This window comes from Fragaria vesca, linkage group LG4 (assembly GCF_000184155.1).
Source record: "Fragaria vesca subsp. vesca linkage group LG4, FraVesHawaii_1.0, whole genome shotgun sequence".
Classification (NCBI taxonomy): Eukaryota; Viridiplantae; Streptophyta; class Magnoliopsida; order Rosales; family Rosaceae; genus Fragaria; species Fragaria vesca.
The window spans coordinates 22,659,677-22,677,074 of record NC_020494.1 but is presented as its reverse complement, the minus strand read 5'-3'; the positions used below and the strand labels follow the sequence as shown (position 1 = coordinate 22,677,074).

Below are 17,398 nucleotides of genomic sequence, written 5' to 3'. Positions count from 1 at the left end.
AAGCGAAGGTCTGAAGTAATCATTACATACTTTACTGTTATCATCTACCGATAGACAAGTAGTTGTGAGGCATACCTCACCTAGTACACATGATAGATTACCTTTTAGTAATCGTTTTAGTTTTTTACAAACTTAAAAAAAAAAAAAACAAACAAACAAATAAACAAACCGAGAATTTCCCTATCGACTCTGGGCTCGAAAGCCCATGATCACAGGCCCATATATAAATTTATGACTCACGCGTCACTACCGCTTTTTCTCCAGCTATATATTTAATTTAAAAAAGCACCTTTATAATTCCCACGCAGCCTAAACTTGCAGAATACCAAAACGAAGTCGGCGACGCCAAATTGCGTTTTACTTTTCCATTTTAGGGCTTCAAGATCTGATCTACCGTCGAAATCATGGTAACTCCGAATTCAGTTTTCTCTGTTCTCTGTGAAAATTCAAATTCTGCGGATTGGTTTGTTCGCTGAAAATTGGTTCCATCTAACTGCGATGCTTTCCACGTTTCGATTTTTTATTATTTCTATTTTTTTTATGTGATAATTGCTGGTTTGGTTGCTCATATGATGACTGAATTGAAAGAAAAAAATACTAATAATAAGTTAGGAAGGTATCATCTTACTGCGTTTTCCTGCAAAAAAATTCTTTTTTTTTTTTTTCGCAATTTTTAGTATCTGAATTGAAGATTGTTGATTTTATGATTTTTTTTTTTATTAGAAATTTTTAGAAATGAAGATTGTTGATTTTATGGTTTTTTTTTTTTTCCTGCATTCTGGAAATCGAGGGTGTGTTTGATCAAATGTTTTTAATTTGGTTTATGCAGGGATCGGTGCTGGCATTTACAGATGATGCGGTTCTATCTGCCAGTCTTGTTTTGGATGCGTTAAAGGAGCTTGGGAATGGAGTTTCGGATAAGTGTGAACCTCAAATTATCACTCAAGCGTCTTCCTTGAGTAGGTTCCTTCCTCCTTTTTGTTGTTTGTATCAATTTGGACTTTACTAAGGTCATTGTTGTGTGAGATTTTTCATCTTCCATCTACCTGTCTGCGATTAAATTCCCACCGAGTTTTTTTTGATGCATAGGACATACGCATTTTGAATCTGATCAAATTAGCAGTTGTTCACCTGATTTGGGTTTGGCTTATGACAGGTCAGCTGCCACAGGGGACTTCCTCTGTCGACATTGTGTTTGCCCTTTGCAGATCAATTGAATTCCCAAGTGATCAGTTGTTGAAGGAGGCCTCAAGAGTCTTGAAGCCTGGTGGAACAATTGTAGTTTGCAAGACTTCTGAAACAGATAAGGTAATTCATGTTTTGTATTGTGAGGTAAAGGATTAATTTGCATTTGGAAGTCTAACTTGGGTTTCCTTGCAGACCACCTCTGTTCTTGAGCGCAAGTTACTGCTCTCTGGTTTTCTAGAAGCACAAGCTCTTCAAACAAAATCATCTCAGTTATGCTCTGGAGTAAGTTTCTATGTATCTAATTCCCATCGGCATGATTTTTTAATATTCCTCCGCTCCCCCTTGTGTTTGGGATTTGGCTACATGGATCCTTATGAGATCTAACTGAGATAATCTGATGGACCTTTAATTGTGCTCTCTCCTCTCTTAGGTCAAGGCTAAAAAGCCTTCTTGGAAAATTGGCTCATCCTTTGCCTTAAAAAAGCCTTCAAAAGCTCTACCAAAGTTGCAGATTGATGATGATTCGGATCTGATTGATGAGGATAGTTTACTAACAGAAGAGGACTTGAAGAAACCCCAGCCAGTTGTAGGTAAGACAATGATATTGAAAATGGTCTGTTAATCAACTCAAGTGTTTATCTCTGGTTAAGTTCATCTGGATCATGTGCTTGGCAATGTGCTTCTGCAGCTGATGATTGTGAAGTTGGAAGCACAAGGAAAGCTTGTAAAAACTGCACTTGTGGGAGGGCTGAAGCGGAGGAAAAAGTAGAGAAGTTACAATCTACTGTGGACTTAAGCAGTTTCCAGTCGGCATGTGGCAGCGTATGTCCTTCATAGCCTTTATCTAGCTCTGATGTTTCAAGTCTGTTTCTCTTTTACTTTTCTCAGAAAGTTGTACTCTCTGCAGTGTGGATTAGGGGATGCTTTCCGATGCTCTACATGTCCTTATAAAGGTCTTCCTCCATTCAAACCAGGCGAGAAGGTATTTCATATTTGTTGAAATGAAACACTAAAGGAGTAGTGTTTTTGTTTCTTTTTTTCCTTGTACAAGTCATGTGTAACCGGACATCTCTTTTTCAGGTAGTGTTTTCTTCAAACTTCCTTGCAGCAGACATATAAACAATTGGCGAGGGAACCACTGCATGGTTGCGTGAGGATCTTGGATTCTAGAATATGTGGGGATGGTTTCTCCACATTTTGGGTTATTTTTGTATTAGTGACCATTTTACCTCCTCCAAACAGTTGAACTTTTGGGTTGTACTCTGAATTGATAGGTGTCCAGGTTTCCATGATTGTTTTTGAGTTTCAAAAGCGTTCTGGGTTGTAGTTCAAGGTTTTACAGCATTTTGCAGTACTTGTATGGGTTATTAACAATGTTGTACTGTTAAGCATAACTGGATTTACATTTTCAATAATGGGTCTCAGGTTGTGTTCATTAGTACCAGACTATTAATTCATTTGTTATCAGTGAAATTGTCATTGCCATATTTCAGTCTATTCAGCTATAAGAAATCATCATTATACAAAATGGAAACAGCAATGCCATGATGTTGTTCATTTCACAACCCAAAAAAGTATCTCTCAGATATACCACAGATCTGAAACTAAACATATTCTTGACTACAATCCTGCATCAGTTAACTTGTTGAGATAGAAGCACAAGGAGCCCTTGTGGACCTATTAATATCTCATTTAGGAAACTAATCAATCCAAACCAGACCACAGGGGTTACATCCACACCCCCTAATGGAGGGATCACCTTTCTGGTTGGGATGAGAATTGGCTCTGTGGGAGCGTAAGCCAAGACATATGGGAACTTCCCCACAGGAATTTTCGGGTACCAAGACATCACAATTCTTACAATGAAGAGAAATGAAAACAGAGCCAGAAAGGGTCCTAGAAACGCAATGGCGAGCTTTGCTGTTGCAGGGTCCAAATCTGCCACCACCAACTTGTGCATGAAACTCGAGACGGCGGTATGTGATGTTTCTGGCATGTCGATCACCCTGAGGATCTCGGAAACCGAAAAATGGGGATCAAATGGCTTCCCGGAAATGCTAGGAGAGGCTCCGACTTCAGTCAGATATGAGGTAGAACATTGTGCAATTACAAGTCTTTGCCTTCTGGGACACGTAAAGCTCTCCTGCATAATCTAGAAGTTAATAGTTACTAAGTAAGTTACTTCTATCTCTCCAACTACAAACCTTATCCTAGTTGTTTCCAAAAGGAAAGTTATTGGTGTAAAAATGACCATTCTGAAGACTCGCATGAACATGATTGTCATGAAACTGGTATTAAGTGCACAAACCAGGACCAAGCACAATTTGGAAATGAAAACAGAGATGGGTACTTACACTGATTGTGGGATTTCCATGCTTGGATATCCTTATCCTTGAAGGCCATCCTGCAACAAATTGAAAGCAAGAGCCAGATACAATCAGGTAATGAAAACCAAGGACAGAGAAACAAGAAAGAGACTTGTGGATGCGTGCATAGTAACAAATTGGTACCTTTAATGTGAGCATGATTGAGAAGATAAGAACAGGTAGCCATTGTTCCACTCAGGGAGAGAACCAGAGAGAGGGAAGTGGCACGTTATCCCTTTTATCAACAAGAGGTGTGGAAGACGACTTAAAAATATGTGACCGGCTACTGGTACACTAGGTTTTGCTCACTCACAGTAAATTACAGTGTAAAGAAGAACCTGACTAGGTTTTAACACTTGTTCATCTCTTATTGGTGTTTGTCACCCATAAATGACCATAATTGATCACCTAAGTTATTTCCGTAAAAGAAAATCTATTTATTTCTTTAACAAAATGGATGTGTGACACCAATTTTCAGGAGTCGAAATTCTCCAGTCATCTGTGATCTGTACTCAGATACCAAAACCAATGCACTAAACAATGGTCCAATTTCTTCTACATCATTAATACAAATAACATTTGATCATTCTTAAATAAACATGGTTCTTTTACATTCTGGATAGCCAAATCTGAACTACAGCATTATAATTTCACACTCAGTAAGAAACAACGGTTCAAAAATTTCTGTCAGCAATCAACTAAAGCAAGTGCTGAATCAAACCATTAGAGAAAACAACTCTTGTCCAAATTTCCCAAAAAATGTATGATACAGATTACACAGTACTTGATGAAAGCACAAATTGCTGCAATTACCATCCTAACAAAGAGTCTTCTGAGGGGTGGGGTGTATATGCTTTCCCTCGTACAATCACCCCACCATGTGAGCAGCACGTGAATGGTTGCGTTCATATGAATGGCGCATAATGCCGCCTTGCCCCATCCCCTTCAAGTCTCTGCCTCCTCCACCATCCCAGAAAAGGGAAAGAAGTGGATTTCATTAGATCATACTACAATATTTACTTTGCATGTCTCTTCTTATGGAAACTTGGCAGAAATCTTGAAATAGACCAGAGAGGCATGTATCTTGAGAAAGAATATGGCCATCCAAAGAAACGCAAAATATTTTGGCAATCCTTCTCTCCAACGTCATCGCTGCCTTGTGAGCTTAAATCACTCAAGTAGGTTTTCCCCTCATATATATAACAGAGCTGCTGCCACAGAAGTATGAACAACCCTATCCCCAATGAAACACTTGAAATTAAGAGATATACTAGAACAAGCCCTCTAGGCTCCAAAAACACTACAGATCTTAGCAAACCCATAAGAAGCACCCTGGCATATCTCATAGCGAACTCAGTGCTGTACACATTAAAGCTGCTGATGCTTTCGAATGTTATGGATGGCCATATTTGGAAACATACATATACAGCCATGACAGACACATATGTTGTACCAATAATAACTGAAATAAGTAAGGCAATGAAGTGGGGGTGATTATCAGCACCAACACAATTCCCAATCTGCATCCAATTAAGCAAAGACAATTCCTGCTGTTAGTATGCAATTCATGATAATGGAACAAATGTAAATCTAAGAAATGATCAGGGTTTGTAATAAAGCAAAGCTACTACTTTCAAATGCAGAGTTGCCAGTATGGAGCCATATAGAAATTGTGAAATCTTTTATATCCAGCTACCTGCAATTGTATTTATCCATATAATTCAGTCTAGTCCTTTTCTAAGATTTTATAATAGAAGAATTACAAAAATTACAATTTGATTAATGTTCTTTCATCATTGAGCTTTTCATAGAAGGTTTTCTTATGAGTGATCAAAGTTAAGATTAAAATCAAAACCTGCATTAACTAACCTAATATTGAAGTTGCTATTTCCACTCACTTGCCAAGCTAGTAATTTTATAAAATAATTACTTGGCAAGATAATTCATTACTAATGGACGGGCAAGATAATCTGTAAAACAAATCGCAGTTACAGATAGACTGACTCACAAATGGGCAGTGGTGATCCATGTCCAATATACACTTTCCGCAGGTCCGGCAGTGATGAGTTCTTGGAGACTTGGGCTTTGAGCAGAGGTTACAGAAGGTATAATTCTCAAGGCCACCTTTCCCCACAGCTGGATAGCTGCCCCAGACTATGAATGGAGGTGTTCCAGCACACTTGAATGCAGCAGAACTGAATGTGTAAAGAGTAGCTACAGACAATATGAAGGTTATGATGGAGTGGAAAATTCCAGTGAAATAGCTGGTAGCGAAAAGAACAGGGTGCACCGCCCACACTCCACCACCTGCCATTCAGGAAATGGATCAAGATAAAATAATAAGAGAACGTAATAGGAAATGTAGAAAAGTGTAGTGCGAGACAAGTTCATGATGAAGAAAGTGCATGATAAAACTTCAGATTATTTATTATATCAAATTTGTAATCAACTATAACTCGACATGATTATTGCATGATAAAATTACAAGAGCTACAAGTACGTACATATCACAAAGAGCATAAATATGAGAAGGATAAAGACAAAGATTCGATCTCGCAAGCGTCTCAACCAAATGTACTTGGTATCACGTTTTCTTGCATTTTGATTTGTTAACGCTCCACACCAACCACATTTGAAAAGTGGAGAATTTGATGGAAGAAGAAGGTGTAATCCACAACCCCAACACTGAACATCATATTCTTCCTTGATGGATGTAATATGCTCCTAAACATGTAATCCTCAAGTCAGTGACCAAGTAAACTACATATAATTAAAGACAAAAGCTTACATGAATAACAGACTTACTTTATACATCCACATTTTCTTACACAACTATTTCTCGAAACTACCGAGCCATATTTCTGTTAAACTATGAGGGAGTTCCTCAAAATCAATTGTTCTAAACAGGAAGTCTTTGTTATGACCATCTTAGCCGAGACATGCATCGAAACAGGTGAATTCAATCCTAGTTTCTCCAAAACAGTAACAACAAAAAGGTTCAACAAAGCAGAAGAATGCAATTGAACACATCCCAGGTAATCAATTGTAGGTCTAAAATCTTAAACAAAGCTCAAAGAGAATAACTGATACAACCCAAGCAATTAACATCTGGGTTAGCAACTACACAATAATGCTACACTGATTGAGAAAACCATGCAAGCCCATTTGGGTTTGTTCAATATCAAATTCAAAACAGAAAAGCAGCAATCTTTATACATGAATATCCAGCATTAAAAGACAGAAAACAAAAAGATCAAAACTTTGATATGAAGCCCAAGAATGTAAAGACCATAATAATCAAAGAGCCAATCAAAGAAACAGAGAAAGACCTCGGGCAAGTCAGCCATGATTGCTAAAGCCTCTGGAGCAGGTCGAGAGATTGACGTCATCCAAATAAGAAGGCATCCCAATTCTGTAGAAGAAGAAGAAGGTTCTCCATGGTAGAGAGAGACCCAACAGAGTTTCCAAGAAGGATTAAGATTCTGAGAAGCGTCGATACAAATGGGACAATGGAACTTTCTGCGTGGACTTTGACTAGGTCCAAACCCAACCACGCGACCCGATGAGGCCCAGTTATATTTTTTTTGGAATTAATGAAAATTTCATTAATGATTACCAAAGGGGGAAGCCTTGTGGCCCAAGTACAGATAAATATTAGAAAAATTACCCCTTAGCCTAATTCACGTAGAAAGGGTAAATGAGGGTAACATAAAAGATAAAAATAAAATTACACAAAAAACACATCAAAGCTAAACCAACAGCCACCCAAGCAAACCCTAGCTGTTGCCTCTTCTGCCGCCGCCGCTGACCCATAAAGCCACCAATCAACCGCCGGAGGCAGAACGACATGGATGAGCAAGTCGATGTTTCGTTGCCAGCCAAATCCCAAACCACAGACCATAAAACACCCAGCCTCCAAAGAGAGGAGATCCCACAAAACAACATCAATCGTTCCGCCATAAAAACACTTCTCAAGAAAGAAACATGGCTGCCAAGTTGTAACCAAGAACCATAACATAGAACGAGAACAAGAACGAGACCGATGAAGAATTTGGGGGAAGGGGTGTAAAACGCATACGTGAGGCCCAGTTATTAGTTGTGTAGTTGGGCCGCATTAGCCTTTTTGTTTAATGGAAATGTCAAGTTTGCCCCGGAACGACGTCAAATCCAATTTTGAATCGCCAGCTGGCGGAAAAAGCTTTAATTTCCGATTTATTATCCCTTACCCGAAAGGATTGGGATTTGTTAAATTTCCTAATAGGAAGAGGAATTCGGAGGCGTGTATATATATATATATGGTGAGTGAGAACATCATAACAAGAAACAAAACTGTGAGAGACAGAAAGAGAGAGAAGAATGGAGGCAGCGTTCAAAAGTTTGAACGATCAGGTCACCAAATTGATGGAGAAGAAGAGAAAGCTGAAACCCATCCTGGGTTTTCTACTGGCCACTCTCAATTCCTTGAGAGATGAAACCATCCAAAACTACCAGATCTCCGATTCCCTTAAAGATCGACGCTCCGATCAAGCCATCCAAGACCTAAGGAATAACGATCGAATACTCGAGGGCATGGTCATGGATAAATTGCAGAGGGGAGAGGAGCAAATCGCGAAGCTCAAATCATGGCGGCTGTTCCGCAAGAACACGGATGATCGGACGGTTGTTGAAGTTTTGACTGACTTAGTGAATACTCGCAATCTTATGCGCATGATGAATCGGATTATAGGAGTAGACGGAACGGTGGTGGCGTTGACGGCGGAGGAAAAGGCTGCTCGGGAGAGGCTGTTTGAGGCGGTGAAAGAGATGAAGGAGAAGGAGGAGGCGCCCTGGATCATAAGGAGGCTGCTTGATTGTATCTACCGGACAATGGACTACCAGGATGGTGAGAAGCCTGTGAAGGCGGCGATGAGGAGTTTGAGAGAGGAGATGGACAAGGGGGTGGAGGTGGTGAGGAGCAGCAGCAGCAACAAGGACTCTATCACTCAGTTACTGGCGCTGCATCTTTGCATCAGTGAGATCTATGTTAATAGGAAATTCACATCAGTCGGTTTGCAATTGGCAATTTCAACTCCTACTGAAAAATTTGTAGCCTAATTTTCTTATCCAGTAATGTAATTTGCACTTTGCAATTTCAACTCCTACTGGAAAAATTTGTAAGCGCCGTCTTGTTGTTACATGTATGTCTTCCATTTCTTATTGCAACTGCAACGACAAATTATAAGCACTTTCTTAGTCTTGCCTGCAGATCTATATCAAGTTTTCTTTAGAATCCAATCAATATGCAGTTATACATTTATACCAAGGCTTCATTTCTCAAACAACAACCAAAGCTAAATGCGATTGCCAAGTTACAAAAGCGTATTCCAACTAGTAACTCATTCAACTAAATAAAAGTTTGAGTCCTGATTTTTAAAAAATAAAATAAAATGAAACATCACTCCAGTTGGGACTGGCACAAGCTCTTGAGTGCGATCGAGCTTGGCAAATGGAGCTGCATAAGCATTAAAAACTTCGTATGGAGATTTCCAAATCGAGCTCCATTCTTAATCACAACTGCAACCTCAGAGCAATTTTCCATTGGAGATGCTCTTATGATTTATTGGTTAATTTTCTAACAAAATATCATATATTTTATTCAACTAAAAGCAGCACTGTTTCGTAATGCAAAAGCAGTTTCATATTACAATGTGCAAGTTTGCTTCATATGCGCTTGAGAGCAACAAACAACTGAGTACCTTCTCTGCAGCAGGACTCCTGTAGCTGGCGGGTAAGTTGTCCACTTTGGTCACAGAGCCTATTAAATAGCTGATTGGTAATCTCACTTCCGAAATGGCTTCTGAGAACTCCCTCCATGCCAGCTCTTAGCGACATCGACAGTGTCTTCCCGTAGTCAGAGTTGGAATGCTTGATTTCAAGCCAGGGGCTCGTTGATTCCATTTGCTCGATGTGAAAGCGTCCATTTCTCTCTACCAGCTCTCCCATCTCCTTGGGAGAGGTAGTGTACACTGGCAAGTTGAATGAGTCCACCTCAGCTTCAGATATTACTCCCTAAAAGAGAAACATGATTCATCATTTCATCATATATGGCGAACATAGAGGAAGTGGAATTGAATTATCTTATCAAATTCACATCAAAAGTGATTAAGAATACAGCTTGGTAATTGCTTACTTCCTTTGCCATATCGATGAGAATAGACCCCATAAAATCGAACATTACTCCGTTGGGAACACGGGAATGAGGGATCCCAGTTGGGACAGCTGGCAAGATTAGTATCATCATTCCACCAACCACAAGCTCTTGAGCGCGAGCTTCCAAGAATGCTGCCATGTCCTTGGTAAATTGAGCTGCATAAGCATTAACAACTTCTTCAGGGGCAGTTGTGTAGTGAATCTTCCCTTTGTTCCATGCCGGAGAGTTCTTGTCTGTCAGTTCTTCGGGTACCTTTGAGAGCCAGTGGGTTGCATATGAAGAATGCACAACATGGAGAGAGGACTTGGGGAATAATCGGCCATGGAAAGACCCCGGCACACCAGCTGCAAAGTAGTTCCTTGTCGGAGGGAATTTTGCAAATAGGGTATTGAAATCATTGCCTGCGTGATCATTAAAGAAGACTTGGAATTCACGCGTCTGGGAAGACATGCATTCGGACCGGTACTTATGCTTAATTGCTTCCAATATGTTCTCCACAGAAACAAAGGTGTTTGGTCCAACTGAACACCCCAGATCTGCTATACAAAATGCATTGGTAGAAGAAGAAGCAAACTCGTTTATGTCAAGCTTCATGGCTATTACATCACCAATAAGAGTTTGCGCAACATTTGCAGCTTCTCTCTGCACAGTAGTTCAAGTTTCATCATCATCATCAGAGTATGCACATATGCTTTGATGCATTAAAACTAGCATTCGTGACATAAACAGACGCAGATAAGCATCACTGAAAGAGCTTACTTGGTAATAGGAATTTTTGGTGTAGCTGTATGTGCCATCTCCACCGTTCATCGGATGTGCTTCCAGCACTGTGGTTGCCTTGTTGCTCATTTTTGGTTCCATCTCTCTTTCTGCTGCAATCATGTTTTGCCTAATATAGCATACTGATAATGCCTATTTAACTCTGCTTGGTTGACTATCAATAGTCCGCCACCGAATTATTGCATCATTTATCACTTTCATAGCCATTTTTATTGACACTAACAACAAACGTACATGTCGGAGAAAACAACTAAACCTGTAAACTCAACCATTGAAATATGATAACGTTTGTGTTGACCAGTTCACTGAATAGGTCGTATCCACTATCCACAAGGCCAAAACTTCAACAACAAAAAGCAGAACAAATTGAGAAATACTCATGACGGGTTACATCCCAAGTCAGTGAAACCTGAAACTGGATAGTAAGGTGTGAACTAAAAGAGCTAATATTTACACTCTTGCAGAAAACAGATCGACTACAAAAAGGTTACAAGCAGATCAAATGGTTTTGTGTGCTGACCTATATTCCCTGTATTCTCCTTTGTATTTGCTTATAGTTTCTCCCGGAGTTCCTTCTTGCAATGCTCCAAAAGCTCTATCATGTTATAAGAAAGAAATACCTAACTAGATGGCCAATTTAAATGTTGCATACCGTCATCACTTAAATTCCAAGCTCCTTGATCAATCTCATCAAAGAGCTGGTCCCAACCCCAACTCGAATACCCAAAGAAAAACCAGTAGTCAGCGACCGGTTGATTTCCTAACTTGAGCTCTTTGATTTTTTGAATTGTTGCTGATGGATCAAGGAATGCAATGCCTGGTAAGATTTCCGGATATTCATGCTTGACAAATTTTTGAGTTAACGCGACGAGAGGCATTCCACCCTTTATAAGCGGTCCTCCAAAGGACAAAGGGGCTTCTGCTAATATCTTAACTTCTTCTCCCAATTCAGGCAGAGCATCCCATCTGATATGCTTGTTGATAATTAAACCTTGAAATCCATTAACTTGATCTGCCTTCAGAATGAGAATCTCTGATTTATCAAAGGGATGCACGCCAAGAAGTTTATCAGTAGCAACTAGGATGGAACCGACCACCACATTTGGGGGTGCTTCATGCAAGGTTTGGCTTATTTGAGACTTGACCAGCTTGTCTTCAATAAATGGTTTATGCACATTTGTTAATAGGACTTCATGAAGTGAGTCCCTAGACTGCTCATGAATGTCGTATGACTGAACTGAAAAGAAATCTTGATTTCTTCGTCCCTTTTCAGCTACAGTCCACAAGATCCCTACACCAAGCAAACAAGCAGGCTACTCAAGCAAGGAAAACTAGCTATTAAAAAAATCTGTATTTAAATTGTATAATATAAAAGAAGAATATTGCATGGTAGTGCCACTGAGAACCGAGCATGTTTAAAGGAGAAAGGAGCAATACAAAAGTTATATAAAGTGCCTTCTATGATTTTATCTAATGAACCACACGTGTTAATAGTAAAATCAGAGCACCTGAAAAAGAGTTACCTTTTTCACTGACAAGATGATGATTGTTACTTCCATGATCAGCCATGAACTTGAAAACCTCAGTCACTGCCATATCTCCTTCATAAGGAAGAGCATGCTTCTTTTCTGCTGGAAAGAGCACCAGAATAGGATATACCTCCCTCTGTTAATTCCAACATCGACGAAATGAGAGCAAATAAGATAAGATTACCTCTGACTTAATAAAACAATTTGAATATTGATCTCAAGTACAGTTAAATATAAAAGTGAGCAAGACTACAATATTATAAGGGAGAAACACTTTGCATTCCACAAGACACACCTGATTCATTGATTTCAGTATCAAATTGCAATCATTTGATGTGCAATCCAGTAAGTACATCAATGGCAGCTTAAGCAATTCATTCTTCAAATTGCCTGTTATATCAAACATGAAAATGTAAAGGAATTAACTCAACTGTTAGATGTGTTGACCGCTTGATTTAGAGGTCATAAAACAAAATCAGTGCAACTTATCTCACAACTAGTTATGACATTAAGTCCCATCAAAATATTGAATGTCTGAAATTTCCAAATAGATACAGGTAGCTATTGAAGAAATAGAAAGTACAGTAACCCCCAACCAAGAAAAAATTCATGCTAGGTTAGAAAATTAGTGCAGCAGAGAGCAGAAAAGGTAATTCACTTCCATTTATATTCAATGTCAATATAAAAACTCAAAGACCAAATTGACTAAACAGGGAAATAAGTGTCTTGTGTCTCTGGACATAGAATGACTCAACATAGAAAACCTTTTCATGCACAGAAAATAATCTCTGAAAAATATTTAAAGAACATATTGGTATCTTTTACTAAATACTCCAAGATAATAAAGAAATCTATTGTGGACAGCTTTTGAAGACCTATCAGTGAATAAAAGTACTAACCATTTTGAAACATTGATTTCTCATTCTTTGATTCACTTTTCAGCATCTTGGCATAACCCTTCATAGCTCGGTATACTTCATGAAAAACCAACTCCATTCGCTGGCAAAACCCACACCATCTATTGCTAAAAAGAACCAAGACATCCTTATTCCAAGCATCACTGTCAGATTGATTGAACCCAACAACCAGCTCAGAGAAAGTGTTAGTTGTCACTCGAGGGATAGAATCCACCTGACGGAAGTCCAGATTAACAAATGGTGGTTGAGTGGCTTTCCTAGAGTTTTTAAGTACAGTTTCAGACTGTTGATATGGAAGAAGACTTCCATTAAGAAAGGCAGAAATAAAATCAACCAGTGATGAATAATTGAAATTAGTCCCCTCCGCGAAGACATAATGCTGCTGCATTTTGGGATCAACTATTACCAGGGATGGAACTTTTGGCCTACCAGTCAGCGCTTGAAGTAACCGATAATTACCATCAGAAAAGAAAAATGATCCCTTAAAGCCTTGAAATGGAAGCTCCTGCTCTGCAAACTTTTCGCCCAGTGAATCTTCTTCAGAGAAATCTCCATGTTTATGATTTGCAAGATGTTGTTCACTATCTATAGATGACATTTGATTGCTTGTATCAACATAAACTGTTTTATCTTCATTGTTATGAGATGACGTTTCAGGATGCTTTTCAGTAGATGTTTCAGGATGCTGTTCAGTAGATATAATCGTTGCATCCAGCAGTTGATCTCTGTCTGAGTCGATACTACGTGTAGCAAGGCCCTCCTTAGATGGCTCTTCTGTAACTAGATCAGATTCAGTTTCTTTTTGTTCTGGCAACGTATTTGCTGGTTTGATGTCCATATCATCTGACAAAAGTTGGAAACCCAACTCCTTCACTAGTGAGCTTAATTTAGATTTCTTGTTTTGCTTAAGTACCATTTCCAAGATATCCTGCAAGGAATTACCCTTTAGATCCAAAGCCATCTTCTCCACAGTGACTTGTTTGCCCTCACTTAATATAGTGAAAGTAGACCTTTTGTCCTTTTGTTTGCTAATCTGAGCAGTCTGAGATAGTTTTACTTTAGGATGTCCGGATGTAATTCTTAATGCTTGATTATCTTGGACAGAGAATTTCTCATGCATGTCCCAACTATGACTGCCTTTCTGTTGAGACATGTGATGGTGCAGTGCCAACTCTCGAAGAGCATCAAGCGCTTCCTTCCCGTTTATTTTAGTCTCTAACAAGTCAGATGATCTATCCACAAATAAGAGAACTGATGGCTGGTCTGCAGGCAAAGCTGGCTCCAAAGCATTGCTATCACCCTCGAGCTACAAAATACCATGAATCAATTTATAATGGCCAATTAATAACAAAATGTAAGCAATAAATAGTTGATAGTGTAGTACACAGAAAAAGAAAGTAACTTAAAAGCTACCGAGGATGTAATCACTCTTAATCTAGTAACATGAGGTAATCAAAATTATATGCATTATTCATACCACTTCTAGAGATGCAAAAATAAGTGATAGTGTTGCTACACCAATTACCATAACCACCCATAACATGGATCCAAATCAGATGCTACAGTCCCAAAAATGTTTCTAACGGCAACAAACTTATAACTTTGATATCAACATATTTTGATGTGCAACCCCCCAAATTATAAGAGAGGTGGAGAGACTCAAGATAAATAAGAAGCCACATTAAGAAATGCAAAAAAGGAGCACATGAACTCACCTCCTTAACAACTGAATTATCCATCTTTAAAGCATTATTAAGTTCACCCTCTTTATTGATAATCTTCGAACAACTGGGGCATCCAGCAAAGTATAACACTGCCAACCACGAACTGGAATCTCCAATACCAAGAGCTGAGAGCATTGATCTTTCTGAGACCACACCAAATTTATGCCTTTCAGAAGGCAGGAAGAAGTCTCTCGCAGTAGTCATGAACTTTGAGAAGAAAGAGTCAAACAACTGATATTCTTTAAGCGTGCAGAACGATGCACCATCATGCCTAGTTTTCTCAGTCTCCTCCAAAGCAGCACTATCATTTACTGAGCTGAAATCTCCAATCCAGGGAACTGCACCAACCGCATTATCAACATCACACTTCACTTTTGCAGTTTCCGTACCCTGTTTTTGTTTTTCAAAATAGGAAATTTATCATTAACTTTTCCTTCTCTTCTTACTCAAAAATAATATCATAACAATGGCAGCTAGAAACTACCAGCGACCTTCTGGTTATTCTTCCACCAGTCGGTTCTATTTGTCTCCGCATTCAACTTCAAACCAAAAAACTCCCCTGCAAACATTAAATTATTCTCAGCATTAAAGTAACAACAGAATTACATTAACCTCAGCTGTACTTAAAATGAACCTCATCTGTATCTCAAGTCAAAAATATGAGCCATCCAAATACTTACAATGCTAAAACTCTCGACATTAACTGCATCAAAAACAATGAACAATGAACAATGAACAATGAACAATGCATACCAAAACCACTGTGATCAGTGCCATTCATCTTCCTCCTGGCCATCAATTTCGGAGTCCAGCCACAAAACTCAAACAGAACCAAAGCTCTGTCAGTCGAATCGACGAAAGCCTTCAACTCCTCCGGACTCTTCAGCCATTTGAATGGAAGCTCCTCATCTAAAAATGACAAATAAGGACGAATTGAGCTCAAAATGTTGTTTGCTCGAAGCCTCCCTCCGTATTTGTACGAAACAGAATTGCGATAGTACAAAACTGTAATTTCCTCCCATTCCGAAGCAGCACCGATCGCCGTGGCCACCATCTTCTCCGTGTTTCTATGCAACACCATCAGCTTCAGCGAGCTGAAGTCTTCAGGTCTATCGGTGACGAGCTTCGCCACGTGTCTCATGAGTGATCGACACTCGCCGGACCCTGTTGTTTCAGCATTTAAAAGTTTCTGATTTCAATTTTTCGATAATCGAATTAGGAATTGTTAGAGTTAGGGTTTTACATGGAAGAGCGACGAGGAGGAGGATGTGAGGATGGAGACGGATCTGGGAGGAGAAGTTGTGCTTTGTGAGGACGTGCCATTCGCCGGAGGTGTCTGATTTTGAATCGACGGCTGCGATTGGTGCCGCCAGCGACACTAGACAAGCTAGGAGTATCAGTGTTCTCGTCGGCATCGCTTTCTGCCGAGCACTGTGCAACGTACACTCTCTTCAGTCTTCGCCGATTCCACCTGGGTTTTGATAAAAGATGAAGTTGGACTTGCGGGTCGGGTCTTGGGTTTGGCGGTATCGATAGTTTGATACAATGGACAAGCGAGCCATGTTGGTAGTTAAGGGCCCAAATGACATTCATGCAAAGTAACAAGCCCATGTGGTAAGATTACGTTTTTTTTTTTTTTTTTTTAAGTTGTAGTAAAACTACATATAACTGATTGGTGTGGTAACGATTGGTCGAGCGGACTAGTATATAACACATGTGTCTAGCCTTTGTTTCATAACTATCGCTAGGTTGGGGTAAGTATGTTTGCGAGGTCTCATGTTTGTGCTTGGTTGATATATCATTTTAGACCTTGGTTTGGATTTTATATGTGCATGTGTTACTAACTCGTTAACCATGAGCGGGACTACATTTACGAGTGAGACCTTGGTTTATATGATCTGTTTGACTAGAGTAAGTAATAATAATCTAGGCATCTTCAATGTTTTTTGTGTGTTGATCATTTGCTCTTTGTGCAGCTTCATTTTATGACATCTCACATATCAAGGTAGAGGCGATTTGAAGCTTCTTATCGGTTGCCTTAATAACAAGATCAATGTTCCTTGGCGATTCTATATCCTTGTCCATCAGCTCAATCCAATTCACTCTTATTTGGAGAGAGGTTAATTCCTAACTAATGCTCTGGCGAATCTGGGTCATCAAATTTATTGACAAATAACACAATTCTCTACATCATAAGCTTTAATTGCCTTACCTCTTGATATGTTTCAAGTTGATTGTTGTATAGGGTTTCAATTTCTAGTCTTTTTGTGTATTGTTTCCGCATTGAAAATAGGGTGGCGTAAAGAAAGTGGGGGCCCATTTGTGATCGAAAATTTTGGCATGGTGCGTGATCCATATGGAACGCGTTATGTTAGACGCGTGTAGCTCACACTCGGGTTAGTTCCTTATATTTGTGAAGAGTTGGGTTGCAGGTTGGTTAGCATCTACTACCATAAGCAAACAAAGCGTTGAAATATTGTTGTTTTGTACTCCGTCGTTTGAATCAATGGCTCCTCCTCCTCGTCCTCGCCCTCTGATGCTGCCATCTTTGAGCTAGAAAGTCCGGTGTCGCTCTACGTTGTCGTGTCCTTCATTGACTGATCAACCTTCACCTCAGTAACAGGCCCGAACAACGATTGCGAGGCCATGGGCCTAATTAGAAGGTCAACGTACAACATGTGATTGCTCATTACTCTCTAACAAA

The 17,398-nt window shown here is 39.4% G+C and overlaps 5 protein-coding genes across 5 annotated transcripts; 1 reads left to right on the top strand and 4 right to left on the bottom strand.

The window, feature by feature from the left end:
* The first annotated feature begins 302 nt into the window (after window positions 1-302).
* LOC101295413 (anamorsin homolog) lies at window positions 303-2,658 on the top strand. Its single transcript, XM_004297706.1, has 8 exons — window positions 303-407; window positions 830-959; window positions 1,157-1,308; window positions 1,381-1,470; window positions 1,619-1,778; window positions 1,877-2,010; window positions 2,096-2,170; window positions 2,269-2,658. The coding sequence occupies exons 1-8, from the start codon at window positions 405-407 to the stop codon at window positions 2,305-2,307; spliced, it is 783 nt and encodes a 260-aa protein (XP_004297754.1). The 5' UTR covers window positions 303-404; the 3' UTR covers window positions 2,308-2,658.
* Window positions 2,659-2,821: 163 nt separating this feature from the next.
* On the bottom strand, window positions 2,822-3,792 carry LOC101292894. The gene is made up of 3 exons (XM_004298569.1): window positions 3,699-3,792; window positions 3,543-3,592; window positions 2,822-3,340 (listed from the first exon to the last, which is right to left on the bottom strand). The coding sequence occupies exons 1-3, from the start codon at window positions 3,739-3,741 to the stop codon at window positions 2,822-2,824; spliced, it is 612 nt and encodes a 203-aa protein (XP_004298617.1). The 5' UTR covers window positions 3,742-3,792.
* Window positions 3,793-4,096: 304 nt separating this feature from the next.
* On the bottom strand, window positions 4,097-7,003 carry LOC101295125 (probable S-acyltransferase At3g18620-like). The gene is made up of 4 exons (XM_004297705.1): window positions 6,884-7,003; window positions 6,059-6,278; window positions 5,563-5,861; window positions 4,097-5,074 (listed from the first exon to the last, which is right to left on the bottom strand). The coding sequence occupies exons 1-4, from the start codon at window positions 6,941-6,943 to the stop codon at window positions 4,571-4,573; spliced, it is 1,083 nt and encodes a 360-aa protein (XP_004297753.1). The 5' UTR covers window positions 6,944-7,003; the 3' UTR covers window positions 4,097-4,570.
* A 2,162-nt stretch (window positions 7,004-9,165) lies between these two features.
* On the bottom strand, window positions 9,166-10,620 carry LOC101294842 (probable S-adenosylmethionine-dependent methyltransferase At5g37990-like). Its single transcript, XM_004297704.1, has 3 exons — window positions 10,504-10,620; window positions 9,724-10,386; window positions 9,166-9,602 (listed from the first exon to the last, which is right to left on the bottom strand). The coding sequence occupies exons 1-3, from the start codon at window positions 10,603-10,605 to the stop codon at window positions 9,255-9,257; spliced, it is 1,113 nt and encodes a 370-aa protein (XP_004297752.1). The 5' UTR covers window positions 10,606-10,620; the 3' UTR covers window positions 9,166-9,254.
* Window positions 10,621-10,988: 368 nt separating this feature from the next.
* LOC101292598 lies at window positions 10,989-16,109 on the bottom strand. The gene is made up of 8 exons (XM_004298568.1): window positions 15,938-16,109; window positions 15,448-15,858; window positions 15,186-15,253; window positions 14,686-15,084; window positions 12,953-14,276; window positions 12,349-12,443; window positions 12,048-12,189; window positions 10,989-11,815 (listed from the first exon to the last, which is right to left on the bottom strand). Exons 1-8 carry the CDS (start codon window positions 16,107-16,109, stop codon window positions 11,145-11,147), a joined length of 3,282 nt encoding a protein of 1,093 aa, XP_004298616.1. The 3' UTR covers window positions 10,989-11,144.
* Between the last annotated feature and the right edge of the window lie 1,289 nt (window positions 16,110-17,398).